Here is a 16,684-nt window from a genome sequence, read left to right on the forward strand (position 1 = left end):
TACTTTGTGCCCATATGTTCTCTACTTTTGACAGCTTGGGCTGAAATAATAGGCCGTTTGTTTTCCAGAGTACACCTCTATATAATCGGGGACCTTCCAATGGCTCCTATTTGGGAAATGTGCTGAACCTCATTAAATGCTCTTCCTCTACCATCGTCTCTCAGTCTATGTATATCCATGCCTCATCTGTGGTATTTTGCCACCCTGTAGACCCATCAGTAAATGAATAGGGTAATAAATACAGTGGTGATGACGTATTGTGATGCATCAGGTATATATTGTCTATAACTGAAGAAAAGAAAGCGTAGTTCTGCTATGTATTAAGTCATAACATTGCTTCCCATTGCAATGCTTCCTATTTCAGCATTGGAACTTGGCTGCAGGGTCCCTGAGTGGGTTAGTGATTTGACTCACACTGGGACAAGTCCCTGCGGGGGATCTGCATGGCGGATGCCTTGCCATAAACTCTGGGAAAGAAACAACAAATAAACATGAAAAAAACTTAGTTGGAAAAACAGGATGATAAATGAGTGACTCCACATGTAAAATAAATGGCAAGGCTGATTTCATAGATCACCTCTTTCTGCTTGATCTGCTGAGCTTATTATGGTAGGGTTCTTAAGCAGGGGATTTTCAAAGGATTTGTTAAATGGATATCCTGGCCACGTGTGAAATTTGTTCTCAACACCTGGAAGAGTTTAATCACATACAGAAAGCATTGAAATTGGAGGCAAAGTTGCAACCATTTTCTGTCCCCATTTTTAGGGTAAGGTAGGACAATGGATTGAGAATGAATTGTCTCGAAGGAAAACATGCAAATACAGTATAGTATTGGATTGTATTTTTGTTTCACTTGATTGAAATTGCATCATGGTGACACTTCTGTTATGCTGTAGGTATGAGAAAGATATTACAGGGTGTTAAGGTAGCTACTGTAGGGTTTTACCTAGTGATATGTGTATGTTACCACCCCTGAGAGATTTAGCTTTGGTAGAGACCTCACTAAACTCCTCTCAGCATAGGCCTGTTTGAGTTAGATTGTTGTAAAGATTAAAGGCCACAATCAAATCTCATCCTCTGCGCACACTCATTCACTTAATCTCCCTCACACCACTCACACCGTGCAGCACAATAATGTTACTAAATTCTGTTTTGCTCCGACAAGCCAGCAATCATCGCTCGAGCCAAACCTAGCCCCTCCTGGACTGAAAAAAAGAGTTCAGATTAGAGCCAACACCTTGGATTTCGTTTGCCTGTCTGCAGTCTAAATATTTGGCTGGTGTGTCAGAGATGACAAGGCTTGTGGCGAGGCTCATGTGCAGTTTTTCTTAGCCGCTCCATTGTAAAAACCTCACAGTAGTTTTATAGTCTCATTAACAATACAGTACACAATCAATGCTGGAGGTTTTTCATTTAATTCTGTTTATCTGTTTGCCTAATTATTCCAGAACGCAGAGTGCTTTGCATTTGTTTGCATGCATATCATTTGTACGCCTCTGTCAATAGATGTGATTTGTTTTAAAAGATGGTTTTGTTGCGAGGGTTGAAGTGAGAGTGATGCCAATAATTAATATGTTTGGCCATAGACAAAATAGAAATGACTGCAAATATTACCATTGGGCACACAAGGACATCTAATCTGCCGTGACTGGGATGGTTTGAAACTCAAAGGACTGCCAAACTCCTCCAACGCAGAGCTTTTAATTTCTATTTAGTATGAGATATATATAGCTCTGTCCCAAACCCTGTACTCTTGTATATTCACACACACACACACACACACACACACACACACACACACACACACACACACACACACACACACACACACACACACACACACACACACACACACACACACACACACACACACACACACACACACACACACACACACACACTAGTTTACTTAAGTCTACAGGAGGACCAATAAACCATTGGGTCTGCTTAAGCAACCTAAGTGCTTCTTTCAACATGCCCACAGCTACAGCTGCTATACAAAAATGCATGTGCTTAGTGTCTTAGGATTGTTGGTTGTTAGTATCACTTCATCTCCTCGTGGTGTCAACCTACTTCACCCCTGTGCCACTCATTTAAAAGTCACATAGTACAGGATTACTACATGACACTGTAAAGTCTCCACTCCGGATGCTGATGTCTCTATGTCTTGGTCTGTCTCTCAATGATGTGCCTGTTCTGCTTCTGTCTGTGACTCTGTGAATCTGTGTCTGTGGGTCTGTGTGTGGCGGACCCGGTACAGTAATATTGAGGACAAGCGTCCCATTGTGGGAGGACATAAACCTGCTTTGTGTTGCGCTGGGAGATCTGGCGCTGGGTTCATGTGCTGGACCAAATGAATGGCTGATCTGAATCCGCCTTACACTGGCTTCACTGGGAGAAAGAAAGAGATAGAGAGAGAGAGAGAGAGACAGTCTCTTCTAGTTATAAACCAACCTCCCATTCCTCCTTGTTTTCTATAGAGGAGGATACAAATATAGCTACAGTTGAAGTCAGAAGTTTACATATACCTTAGCCAAATATATTTAAACTCTTTTTCACAATTCCTGACATTTAATCCAAGTAAATATTCCCTGTCTTAGGTCAGTTAGGATCACCACTTTATTATAAGAATGTGAAATGTCAGAATAATAGTAGATCGAATGATTAATTTCATCATTTATTTATTTCATCACATTCCCAGTGGGTCAGAAGTTTACTCAATTAGTATTTAATAGCATTCCCTTTACAGTAAGTTGTTTAACTTGGGTTAAACATTTTGGCTAGCATTCCACAGGCTTCCCACAATAGGTTGGGTGAATTTTGGCCCATTCCTCCTGACAGAGCTGGTGTAACTTAGTCAGGTTTGTAGGCCTCCTTGCTCACACACACATTTTCAGTTCTGCCTACAAATTTTCTATTGGATTGAGGTCAGTGCTTTGTAATGGCCACTCCAATACCTTGACTTTGTTGTCCTTAAGCCATTTTGCCACAACTTTGGAAGTATGCTTGGGGTCATTGTCCATTTGGAAGACCCATTTACGACCAACCTTTAACTTCCTGACTGATGTCTTGAGATGTTGCTTCAATATATCCACATAATTTTCCTACCTCATGATGCCATCTATTTTGTGAAGTGCACCGGTCCCTCCTGCAGCAAAGCACCCCCACAACATGATGCTGCCACCCCCGTGCTTCAAGGTTGGGATGGTGTTCTTTGGCTTGCAAGCCTCCCCTTTTTTCTCCAAACATAACGATGGTTATTATGGCCAAACAGTTCTATTTTTCTTTTATCAGACCAGAAGACATTTCTCCAAAAAGTACGTGCAGTTGCAAACCGTAGACTGGCTTTTTATGGCGGTTTTGGAGGAGTTGCTTTTTCCTTGCTGAGTGGCCTTTCAGGTTATGTCGATATAGGACTCGTTTTAACTGTGGATATAGATACTTTTGTACCTGTTTCCTCCAGCATCTTCACAAGGTCCTTTGCTGTTGTTCTGGGATTGATTTGCACTTCTCGCACCAAAGTACTTCATCTCTAGGAGACAGAACGCGTCTCCTTCCTGAGCGGTATGACGGCTGAGTGGTCCCATGGTGTTTATATTTGCGTACTATTGTTGCTACAGGTCTACAATTTTTCTTCTGAGGTCTTGGCTGATTTATGTTGATTTTCCCATGATGTCAAGCAAAGATGCACTGAGTTTGAAGGTAGGCCTTGAAATACATCCACAGGTACACCTTCAATTGATTCAAATGATGTCATTTAGCCTATCAGAAGCTTCTAAAGCCATTATATAATTTTCTGGAATTTTCCAAGCTGTTTAAAAGCACACTCAACTTAGTGTATGTAAACTTCTGACCCACTGGAATTGTAATACAGTGAATTATAAGTGAAATGATCTGTCTGTAAACAATTGTTGGAAAAATGACTTGTGTCATGCACAAAGTAGATGTCCTAGCCGACTTGCCAAAACTATAGTTTTTTAACAAGAAATTTGAGTGGTTGAAAACTAGTTTTAATGACTCCAACCTAAATGTATGTAAACTTCCGACTTCAACTGTATATGTTTTATGTACCGTACTGTATGGTTGAAAAGTCTCTCCTCAATCAATTTGGAAGTAGTCAGTTAAAGGGGAAATCTGCAGTTGCTACATCAATTTTTGGACTTATAAATTAATGATAAATACCCATTGAATCTTGTAGCATATCACTTATAACAGCCTCACATGAGAGTATTTCAACTCTTGTACCCCATCAGAAACCAAAATAATAGCTTGTTTTACTCCAGTGTTTGTAAACAAAGTAAATGTAAACAACCTCTGTACTGTATAGCATGGATCAACAACTAGATTCAGCCGTGGCCCGAAACTTGTCTTGGGTGGATGGTCAGGGAGCCGGAACATAATTACAAATCATTTGAATGCAAATTAACCGCAAGAAGCCCCTACAAATATAATTTTTTACTAAAACATAATCATTTCATACCTTACTTACATTTGTATACAATCACATATAACTGACTAGTGTGCGTGGGAATACGTTGGAACAGATATCCAAAAGTAAAATCACTTGGAGCTGATTTGCTGGTGTTTTTACAGTTTTATGTCCAACAACAACAACAACAAAATATATATATTTTACCTCAAAGCTTGGTTTTCAGCTTTATTTGTTATTCATCTGAGCATATTTCCTTCATTATTATCTCTCCTTGTCGAGTAAACATGTTTAAAGTGTGCTCTAGTCATACGAATGTGGATGCTCTATTTTTTTATGTTTCCATAGAAATACTGTCAAAAACTGAATAGTGTATTTTTGTCCCCCACCATGTGTCTGCTCCTGCTCTGGCTGAGAAGTGTCTATGAGATGTATCATTACATTATAAACAAATAAGATTTCTTTCTCTCTATGAAACATGATCGTCTTAATTCTCCCTCCCAGGTCTGGAGGAGGAGGAGGGATCCCATAACTAGTACAGTACCTAGTCACTCAGTCAGTCTGCTTGCACATGATTGATGAAGTGTCACTAGGCAGACTGTGATTGCCCTGTGCTCTGCTTGATGGGAACATCCAGATTGTAACAGCCAATAAAGCCCTGCTCTGTTCATATTTCTTCCCTTCACCTTAGCACTAATGAATTATTTTTTATTTCCTGCAGGATATAGACCTACGCACTGACTGGAGTTGATTTATCTGTGGAAGACCTGCTGCAAATGGCTGCCCTGCCTGTGTCGCCAGGATGGACAACAGGATTGTCAATAGGATGCGGCCTGAAAAATATCGGCAAGTGAAGATGTCACCTCCGCCAGTGTGAAATCAATGGGGAATACTTGCCATGCGAAGAGCCTTTGAAAGTTTTGACAGCCGCGTGTTTGGGAGGCCTGATACTTTGCCTTTGATTGCACCCCTTCCTGTGTGTGGATCTAAAGTGGATTGTTGCTGCTAGCGCTGTGGTGTGATTAGCCCTTTTAGTGTGTGTGTGTCTACTGGTGTGGCAGAGGGAGCATGCCCCTGCAGAGACCTGGCTGTCTGAAGCTGTACCCTGCCTGGAGGGCCATGCAGCCCCGGCTGGGCATAGGCCTGGGTCTGGGCCTGGACCTCACCTTCCTGCTGTGGATACTGAGCCTAGCACAGCAGGCCCTGGTCACGGCCTCTCAGAAACTGGACGAGACGGACCCCGTGGTCACCACCGTCTACGGCAAACTGAGGGGCGTCAAGAAGGAGCTCAACAATGAGATCCTGGGACCCGTCATCCAGTTCCTGGGGGTGCCTTATGCCGCACCCCCCACGGGCGAGAGGCGCTTCCAGCCCCCAGAGCCACCCATCTTTTGGCCGGAGGTCCGCAACGCTACGCAGTTCGCCCCTGTCTGCCCCCAGACCATCGTGGAGGGGCGTTTGCCGGACGTCATGCTGCCTGTGTGGTTTACTAACAACCTGGAGATAGTGTCTTCTTACGTACAGGACCAGAGCGAGGACTGCCTTTTCTTAAACATATATGTTCCCACTGAGGATGGTGAGTTAATAGCCAGACCAAAAGGGAAAACAGACCTAAACCAACAACCTCTTTTTAAATATATTCCTGTCTGTTTGCTGACAACAGAGTGAGAAAAGCATGACCTTTGCATGTTTACGTGCATGACACTGCTTTTATGTATGTTACTGTGTACGTGTGTGTGCCAAAGTTTATGTGTGCCTCTGTATGTGTGTGAGTGTATGTGTGTGTGTGTATGTGTGTGTGTGCCTCTATGAGTGCACCACTGTGTGTGTGTGTTTATGTGTGTGTGTGCCTCTATGTGTGCACCACTGTGTGTGTGTGTGTGTGTGTGTGTGTGTGTGTGTGTGTGTGTGTGTGTGTGTGTGTGTGTGTGTGTGTGTGTGTGTGTGTGTGTGAGTTTGTGTGTGCATGTGTGTGTGAGTTTGTGTGTGTCTGTGTGTGTGTGAGTGAGTGAGTGTGTGAGTTTGTGTGTGCATGTGTGTGTGAGTGAGTGAGTGAGTTAGTGTGCGGCTGTTCATTAGTCTCCTGATCCCTCCACCCACATGCACATCGTCCTGTCCACCACAGCATGTCCATTCAGGTGAGACTGGTTCCTCCCTTCTTTCTCCTCTTCATCCTCTTCCTCCTCTTCCTCCTCTTCCTCCTCCCCCTCCTCTTCACTCCTGACTGACAGCGGCTCATCATCTGTCCATTGTGTGTAGGCACAATGAATAGAGCTCATCAAGGAAGAAGCTCATGTAAATAATGATTATTGATTGATTCACTGACTTATTGATTCATGAACTAAACCAATAAGAGCAACTCTCTTTGTTAACTCATTTTTACTTCCTCAGCAGTCAGATAGTGGTGTTGCATGCTCCAACTGTCCTTAATGGAGCTCCATGTTATTTTTTAGTCTTCTATTCATTTTACAGTAAAAAGAATATCCAAGGAATGTGCCAGGAAACCGGGCAAGAAAATATGTAGACAAGGAGGTATGTATGCACTGGAATAAATAACACAGAAAACAGAGAAGGACCCCAAAAAAGCCAGCTGCATGGGGCCACAGAGAGAGGAGTCTCTCCTCCCCAGGCAGCACACTACCAAGAGGAGAGGAGATGGGGCACTCTGATTGGCTGCCAGGTCCTAGGTCAGAGAGTCTCCTGTAATTGATGACATGTGTGAGGAGTTAACTGTGGGGAGACGACGTCCACTCTTAAATTAGATGGGCGCACGGTGAACTTGCAGAGTCTAATCTCAATTAAAAGGGATGGTATCCCTGTTCCATTGGCTTGATCTGGCTGTATCGATCATGGCTTCATCAAGATAATGTCCTCTAGGCTCCCTCCCTCCCCACTCCTCCCTCTCCTTCCTTCTCTCCCTCTCTTCTGCTGGTTGGCAGAGTGGCAGTTCATTGTGCCTCTCAGGGCCGGTGACAGTGCCCTTGATAAGGCGTGTGGTGTTAATGCAGCCACTCTGGCAGGCAGGGAGCACTCATTAAACATCCTCTCTCTGTGTCCTCTCCCTCCTCTCTTCTGAGTGACACACACACAGGGCTGGGCAACCCCTCTCCAACCCTCCTCCCCTTCGTTGATCTAGTCACACATATAGTATTTTTGTGAACATATAGCTCCAATCTCTTTAAGAGGTGTATATACTTCATTTACCCTTACTAACTAATCCTGTCATAACATGCCCCCTCTCTCCCTGTTCGTCCTTGCCTTACCATTTGACCTCCCTTCCTGCCAGTCAGAGCTACCATGTTGACCCCCACCCCCACCCTTCCACTTAACAGAGAAATGAGAGTATGACAGATTTCACATGACCCCCTCCCCCATGTGATACAGCAAGTGCAGGCCATGAAGTGGCTGATAACACCTTTTAATATTTTATATTTTTTATGCTCACTTTATGATGTAAAAAATTACAATGAACATGTTACTGTGTTTTGCCACATTGTCTATCCAGGTGTTCTTATTGCCTACAAATACATTTAGACCTCAGTGACATCAGTAATGCAGTAAAGAGTCATGTTTTGGTAGTAAGCTATTTATCATAATTCCAGCCCACATTGTTAATAGGATTTCAACTTTACAGATGAGAATTTCTCAGTCACATTGATAGTTACAGAGGAGAGCTAGTTCACCCTCTATATCCTATGAAATACTGCAGAGCTTTTCAGTTATGGTTGGTATTCATTCAATATTCTGTTCCTTTGGGCACATTTGAAGCTGGGTGTTTGGTGGTAATTCAGGTTAAACTGTGATAATGTGGTCCTTCTACATGAGTGCATCTTTTGATCCATTGATATTCAAACATAGAAGGAATGCCACTCTGCATGAATGTCTTTGATGTGGAAGTAATTTGCAGCAGCATTTTGACTTAACATAGTGTTATGCAATATTATGATTTGCCAGCTCTCATCTGTCCGAATAGGACATGAACACATACTACCCATCCACTAAGATATTAGTTAGCTTGTTCTTGGAATTTGCGTCGACATTGAGGGTACACTCTTCGAAAGAAAAGGTGCTACATAGAACTGAAAATAGTTCTTTGGTTGTCCCCATAGGAGAACCCGTGGAAGAACCCTCTTGGTTCCAGGTAAAACTCTTTTAGGTTCCACACAGAACCGTTTCCACAGAGGGGAAACCTGTTGGAACCCTTTTTTCGAAGAGTGTACTACAGAACTGATTTAGAATGAATCTGTGTAGTTGGGGAAAGTTGGTGAAGCTTAAATGAAGCTCTTTCTGTCAGCTCTATAATCGGTTTGAACATGGATTCTATGAGCCGCTGTTCATTTGTTTCAATAACACACAGCAGGAAATGCTCACTTCTGCTGCATGAGTTTTAAAAAAGCTTCCAAAGTTAGTAGCTTCCACATTTACATTTCAGACTTGATTTGCCCTAGTGAAAAATGTACTACTAAAAATGTCCATTAATTATAATCCACATAATAATTCACATTTCCTGTTGCTGCAGGATTATTTTCCCACTGTAGCAAACTGTCTCAAATGAAGATCCTACATCTGTAGTAAGTCTGCAGTACTCCAAATAACTGAAACCCAGTGTAGTTAGTAGTGTTATGATGATGGCAGTTTTACACATAGCATTGGTTGCTCCAGCGGGGTACATAGTTGCCCTTAGCACTATTTGGTACTTCTCAGTTGACACAGAACCCCCCTCCCCCACCTCCCTCAGTCCTCTTTCCATTTATGAGGCCTCGTCCCAGTTTTGTAATGGTTGAAGGGGGCTCCTGGGGGAGGTGCAGGGCCTCACACGGAGGCAGGAATAGATTTTTACAGCTTCAATACATTTCCAGCATTCTCCCCACTGTGTCTCCGGAGAGAAGCTGTCTGTAAAACCTGGGCTAAATTTCTGTCTGTTTTTGAGGTGTGCTGTAACTTTGTTCATGTGGGCTGAAGTACTATAGTATGTGTGGGTGAGTGAATGTGTATGATTGTCTGTTTGTGTGTGTGTGTGTGTGTGTGTGTGTGTGTGTGTGTGTGTGTGTGTGTGTGTGTGTGTGTGTGTGTGTGTGTGTGTGTGTGTGTGTGTGTGGACATATTGGTGTTACCATGCATTTCAGCCTTTTTCTGTAAGAGAGAGAGAAAGCACCAGACTTGTGTGTATGTGTTTGTGCAGGACGTGGGTGTGCATGTGTAGACTTTTCTGAACACTTACAAATTGCCCTGCTCTCTCTCAGGAAATCAGAGATTAATTATTCTAGTGGCGATTGTAAAAATCACCTGTAGTTTGTGCTAAGTGTATTACATTTTAACAGAAGTTTACAATGGTGGGCTCAGCATTTTGAAATGCAGCTTGCAGAATAAAAATCAGGCCATGAGTGAAGGAATTATAGCTTGGTAGAGTGTGGAAAGACCCTATATGTTATTCATGTTGGATTGGAGTCTCTCGGAGGACTGCAGGGTATGATATGTGTCCACATGGACTGCAGGGTATGATATGTGGGGCACATGGACTGCAGGGTATGATGTGTGGGGCACATGGACTGCAGGGTATGATGTGTGGGGCACATGGACTGCAGGGTATGATGTGTGGGGCACATGGACTGCAGGGTATGATGTGTGGACTGCACATGGACTGCAGGGTATGATGTGTGGGGCACATGGACTGCAGGGTATGATGTGTGGGGCACATGGACTGCTGCAGGGTATGATGTGTGGGGCACATGGACTGCAGGGTATGATGTGTGGGGCACATGGACTGCAGGGTATGATGTGTGGGGCACATGGACTGCAGGGTATGATGTGTGGGGCACATGGACTGCAGGGTATGATGTGTGGGGCACATGGACTGCAGGGTATGATGTGTGGGGCACATGGACTGCATGGCATGATGTGTGGGGCACATGGACTGCAGGGTATGATGTGTGGAGCACATGGACTGCAGGGTATGATGTGTGGGGCACATGGACTGCAGGGTATGATGTGTGGGGCACATGGACTGCAGGGATATGATGTATGATGGGGCACATGGACTGCAGGGTATGATGTGTGGGGACTGCACATGGACTGCAGGCAGGGTATGATGTGCAGGGTATGAGCACATGGACTGCAGGGTATGATGTGTGTGTGGGGCACATGGACTGCAGGGTATGATGTGTGGGGCACATGGACTGCATGGCATGATGTGTGGGGCACATGGACTGCAGGGTATGATGTGTGGACTGCACATGGACTGCAGGGTATGATGTGATGGGGCACATGGACTGCATGGTATGATGTGTAGGGCACATGGACTGCAGGGTATGATGTGTGTGCACATGGACTGCAGGGTATGATGTGTGGGGCACATGGACTGCATGGTATGATGTGTGGGGCACATGGACTGCAGGGTATGATGGGTGTGCACATGGACTGCAGGGTATGATGTGTGTGCACATGGACTGCAGGGTATGATGTGTGTGCACATGGACTGCAGGGTATGATGTGTGTGCACATGGACTGCAGGGTATGATGTGTGGGGCACATGGACTGCATGGTATGATGTGTGGGGCACATGGACTGCAGGGTATGATGTGTGGGGCACATGGACTGCAGGGTATGATGTGTGTGCACATGGACTGCAGGGTATGATGTGTGTGCACATGGACTGCAGGGTATGATGTGTGTGCACATGGACTGCAGGGTATGATGTGTGTGCACATGGACTGCAGGGTATGATGTGGACTGTGCACATGGACTGCAGGGTATGATGTGTGGGCACATGGACTGCAGGGTATGATGTGTGTGCACATGGACTGCAGGGTATGATGTGTGGGGCACATGGACTGCAGGGTATGATGTGTGGAGCACATGGACTGCAGGGTATGATGTGTGGGGCACATGGACTGCAGGGTATGATGTGTGGACTGCAGGGTATGATGTGTGGGCATGGACTGCATGGCATGATGTGATGGGGCACATGGACTGCAGGGTATGATGTGTGTGCACATGGACTGCAGGGTATGATGTGTGGGGCAGGGTATGATGTGTGTGCATGGACTGCATGGTATGATGTGTGTGCACATGGACTGGGGTATGATGTGTGTGCACATGGACTGCAGGGTATGGACTGCAGGGTATGATGTGTGCACATGGACTGCAGGATGTATGATGTGATGGGGCACATGGACTGCATGGTATGATGTGTGGGGCACATGGACTGCATGGTATGATGTGTAGGGCACATGGACTGCAGGGTATGATGTGTGTGCACATGGACTGCAGGGTATGATGTGTGGGGCACATGGACTGCATGGTATGATGTGGTATGATGGGGCACATGGACTGCAGGGTATGATGTGTGTGCACATGGACTGCAGGGTATGGACTGCATGTGTGTGGGGCACATGGACTGCAGGGTATGATGTGTGGGGCACATGGACTGCAGGGTATGATGTGTGGCACATGGACTGCAGGGTATGATGTGTGGCACATGGACTGCATGGTATGATGTGTGGGCACATGGACTGCAGGGTATGATGTGTGTGCAGGACTGCAGTATGATGTGTGGACTGCAGGGTATGATGTGTGGGGCACATGGACTGCATGGTATGATGTGTGGGGCACATGGACTGCAGGGTATGATGTGTGTGCACATGGACTGCACATGGACTGCAGGGTATGATGTGTGTGCACATGGACTGCAGGGTATGATGTGTGTGCACATGGACTGCAGGGTATGATGTGTGTGCACATGGACTGCAGGGTATGATGTGTGTGCACATGGACTGCAGGGTATGATGTGTGTGCACATGGACTGCAGGGTATGATGTGTGTGCACATACACATGGTTTTATCCGCTGTGGTGTGTTATAAGTATGTGAGTCGTGGGGACTGCTCTGTAGATTTAGCAAGGTGCCTCCAGACAATCTTTGTGGGAAATCGAATCCGTTAATTTTCAATTGATCGATCGTGATTTCAATACTGAGAGGCACTTTTCAATCTGAAAAAGTAATATCTCACTTGGTTCTGAAGGCTCCATGCTCTCTCCCTGAGTTTCCATCAACTGAGGTATGAAAACATTGATTGGAAATTCGCCCCTGATCTTTTATGATGCAGCAGGAAGAATGGTGGCTGAAACATGTACTATTGTTGTAAGGCTGAGAGCTAGGTACAGATGGCATTCCAAGGTGCCAGTGTTGATAACTACAGCTAACTATGAATGACAACTGTATTATGAGAAATATAGATGAGTATCTTATGTTTTGAATCTTTAATAAAGGGCATTAAACTGGAGTAAATAGGCTAGACTCATTATACAACTCCTCATGTAGTCGGGAAACAATGGCAAACAACAAACCTAATATTGCTTTCTGTACTGTTCATTTCTCAGAAATTATATTTTGCTGCTGTATGAAATGAATTGCATTTCAAATATGCTGTTGGAACAACACATATTGCTGCCGAGAAGTAACAGCTTTTTGCTGTAGTTTCAATTTCATATTTGCAGCCATTCTTTATGGGCATTTGCAAAAATGTCCTTACACTATGTAATGCATGAGGCCATTTGTTACAATGATGATGGAGAACATTCAACAATGACATTGCAGTGAGTACAACATGTTCAGAGCAGTAGGCTTTGATCCTGTCACTTCATTTTTTTGTGATCTCATGGCCTATTCCTTGGAATTCAGAGCAGGGTTGAATAGAGGCTCTTTAAGAAAACACAGGCCCGGATGTGCAATGCTGCAGTGAAGGGAGAGAGAGAGAGAGAGAGAGAGAGAGAGAGAGAGAGAGAGAGAGAGAGAGAGAGAGAGCCAGAGCCAGTGGGTGATATAATGTTTGGACCGACTTGGTCGGTGGCAGCTGTGATAAATTCTGAAATGCCAATTCACTGCGGCCCATTTTAAAGGGCCAGGCCACACTTTAGTTCAGAGCTGCTGTGTGCCTTATTTGACCATTTATTTATCTACATTGGGAAGCTGTTGAACATCATCTTCCTTGACTTACAATCCACTAATTGCCAAAGGACATGTCCGCTTTGTGTCAGAAGACTGGAAGTTTCACTCAAGCAGAATGGCAATGCCAATGGCAACCTATGATGAAACCTTTTGAACTTGATTTAAAGATAATACCGAATTGAAAAGCGGCTTGTTTGTTGGTTCCGTGACTGATAAAACCCCACAGGGAAACTTTTACTGAATTAGTAGGCTTTATACAGGCCTTGAATTATGGATACCTAGGATTGTATACTAAGGATACCTTGTACTCTACCTGACAGAGGAGATGTGTTTTTTCTATTTGCACTATAGCCCAGAAATGTGTCAATATACATTAATCAATTGCCATTGATAGTTGTACATCAGTTTGAACACATGTAATAGCTGTCAGGATGGCATTTACATAAGTCCACAGCATCAGGCTTTTTTTCTGGCTACCAACTGCACACCCATTCTTGTGATGAGGGAGGAGTATGACATTTGGTTTTAGCCGACTGCCAAGTCACTTTAATTACAGTTTACTCTAAATTGGGGAGCGTTGGATGAAACAGACTGCATGCTGCACTTAGGGGAGGGGGGGAGACAGAGAGAAGGTCTGAGTGACAAGCTGTTGCAGATGGCCACCATGCAGGAGAATCTAAGTAAATGCAGGTTTCACCTTGACTTGACAATGGAAACAGAACATCTGACCCAGAGAGTGTTAATCACTGGGCTCTAATTTTTACCTCCCAGCTGCTACATCTAGTATTCAACTCATCCTACAGTTTTTCTGTTTACTGTAGTCACACATGAGCAGGAGAAAGGTCATCGGCACACTCTCATTCCCATGAAAACATTTGTAATATTTATGGCCCCCTAACAATTATGTTTAAATTACAGAGAGGTTAGTGCTGGAATAAAAAGTAATAAGATGTCATTTGCACATACAGTCTACCATAAATTATTATCCAGGAGCCACATTCTACTGAGGTGCTCCATACCAGAGGGTGTCATTAATAAATGTTTAACCCCAGTAGTTGTCGAGGCGGCTTTGAGATGCCTATTAAAAAGAAGTCCATGGGGATTTGAAATAATTAAGTTCTGTCACCCTGTGTCCACCTGTTTTAATGTTTAATTTCAAACCAAAGTCAGGACTGGTCAAGAATGGTACAGGGGGACTTGAATGCGTCGAAGACCAAGCCACAAATTACCCAGCTCCCAGGTCTCCCATGCTCCCACTCCCCACCAAACATTTCGTTATTGACCTGGAGTTAAAGCCAGTAATTAGTTTCACCAATCCGCGGAAGTGTGACTTATTGGAATTTAAGGCTTCTGCCAGTCAAAGGGATAGCAGATCACTTTCTCCCCTGCCTCGCCATCTCTTACACACTCATATACAGTACACACACACCAATACACCCTGAAGTGTCCAGATACAGTCCACCACAGCAAAATCAATGGTCCTCTTTATCTGCTGTCACTGCCAAGGCTACAATAGACACCTCAGTGCCTCTAATTAGATGAGAGCTGTCAATAACTCATCACTCCCATCATTAAGCATATTGGAAACCAGGAAATGGGCCACAGTCATTTTCTTTTCACTGGTTCAGCGACTTGCCACATTGTCCGTCCCCTGACGATGACAGTGTGCATTGTTGTTATACCAGGGGTCATTTAATCACAGAGAGTTCATAATGTGTGCAGGCAGGTGGAAATGTAACATGTACTCTGGCAGGTGGCTTCTCCACTGAGCTTGCAGCCAAGCGAAAGGCAAAGGCAAAGGTGATGAATAACGCCGGGGTGGAGGAGTACATTGAGACGATCAGTAAACAGGCAGACTTGGAGAAATCAGGAAAAGCCTGAAGGTCCACAAGCAGTTGAAACTATGAGGAGTTCACCTTGAATAATAATGACCGGGCAGAACCATCAATCCCTGTGGCAGTCGGGCAGTGGCAGGGAGGGAGTGAGGGGGGTAGGGGGAGCTTCAGTATCAGATCGCTGTTAATATTCTGTGTCAACTGTGCAGTCTGCTTACAGCAGAATTGTACGTGGACACAATAGATCATTTAAAGCAAAAAATAACAAGCAAGATGTCTTATACAGTGCCTTGCGAAAGTATTCGGCCCCCTTGAACTTTTATACGGAGACTTGATTACACACAGGTGGATTGTATTTATCATCATTAGTCATTTAGGTCAACATTGGATCATTCAGAGATCCTCACTGAACTTCTGGAGAGAGTTTGCTGCACTGAAAGTAAAGGGGCTGAATAATTTTGCACGCCCAATTTTTCACTTTTTGATTTGTTAAAAAAGTTTGAAATATCCAATAAATGTCGTTCCACTTCATGATTGTGTCCCACTTGTTGTTGATTCTTCACAAAAAAATACAGTTTTATATATTTATGTTTGAAGCCTGAAATGTGGCAAAAGGTCGCAAAGTTCAAGGGGGCCGAATACTTTCGCAAGGCACTGTAAGTAAGCTAAAGTAAATCCAGGGCAGAGTATTTGCATCCATTTCTTTTCAATAGAGATATTTAATGAGGACACTGTACAAGTCAAATCCCCTCCATCTTCTGCTTTCAAATTGAACAACAGGAATGGCGGCATACTCCAACATTAGATGTACCTTCATGCCTTTCAGCCTATATGTTTGTCAATAATGGATCCAAAGATATTCACCCATGATGAAAGCAGGCGTTTGAAGTCACCAGAGAGAGTTCTTGATAGATTGGAGCTGCTGGACCCGCTGGCAAAGAAACCGTTTCTCCATTAATATTCATTCAACAAGTAGACAATCTTATCAAAAAGGGGCAGAGGGGAAAAAACATAAATGTGTGTGATTTTAGAGTTTGTCAACTCAAAATAACCAATAATTAGTACATGACAATGCATGAAACCAAAACTATGACAGATCTATCAAATTTGAAAATACAGTGCATTCGGAAAGTATTCAGACCCATTTACTTTTTCCAGATTTTGTTACGTTACAGCCTTATTCTAAAATGGATTTAAAAAATACACAATTCCTCATAAATCTACACACAATACCCCATACTGACAAAACAAACAGTTTGACATTTTTAGAACACCTACTCATTCAAGGGTTTTTCTTTATTTGTACTATTTTCTACATTGTAGAATAATAGTGAAGACATCAAAACTATAAAATAACACATGTAGTAACCAAAAAAGTGTTAAACAAATCAAACAATATTTTATACTTGAGATACTCCGAAGAAGCCACCCTTTGCCTTGATGACAGCTTTGCACACTCTTGTCATTCTACTCAA

General features: G+C 43.8%; 1 protein-coding gene across 1 annotated transcript in view; it reads left to right on the forward strand.

The window, feature by feature from the left end:
• The window catches only part of LOC112260299 (neuroligin-1), a 98,655-nt gene that overhangs the window by 14,389 nt on the left and 67,582 nt on the right, over window positions 1-16,684 (forward strand). The window contains exon 2 of the mRNA XM_042327894.1: window positions 5,151-6,005. Within this exon, the coding sequence (XP_042183828.1) occupies window positions 5,498-6,005 (508 nt within the window). The 5' untranslated portion in view covers window positions 5,151-5,497. The remainder of the gene's footprint in view (window positions 1-5,150; window positions 6,006-16,684) is intronic.

The sequence above is a fragment of the Oncorhynchus tshawytscha genome, linkage group LG01, assembly GCF_018296145.1.
Source record: "Oncorhynchus tshawytscha isolate Ot180627B linkage group LG01, Otsh_v2.0, whole genome shotgun sequence".
Classification (NCBI taxonomy): domain Eukaryota; kingdom Metazoa; phylum Chordata; class Actinopteri; order Salmoniformes; family Salmonidae; genus Oncorhynchus; species Oncorhynchus tshawytscha.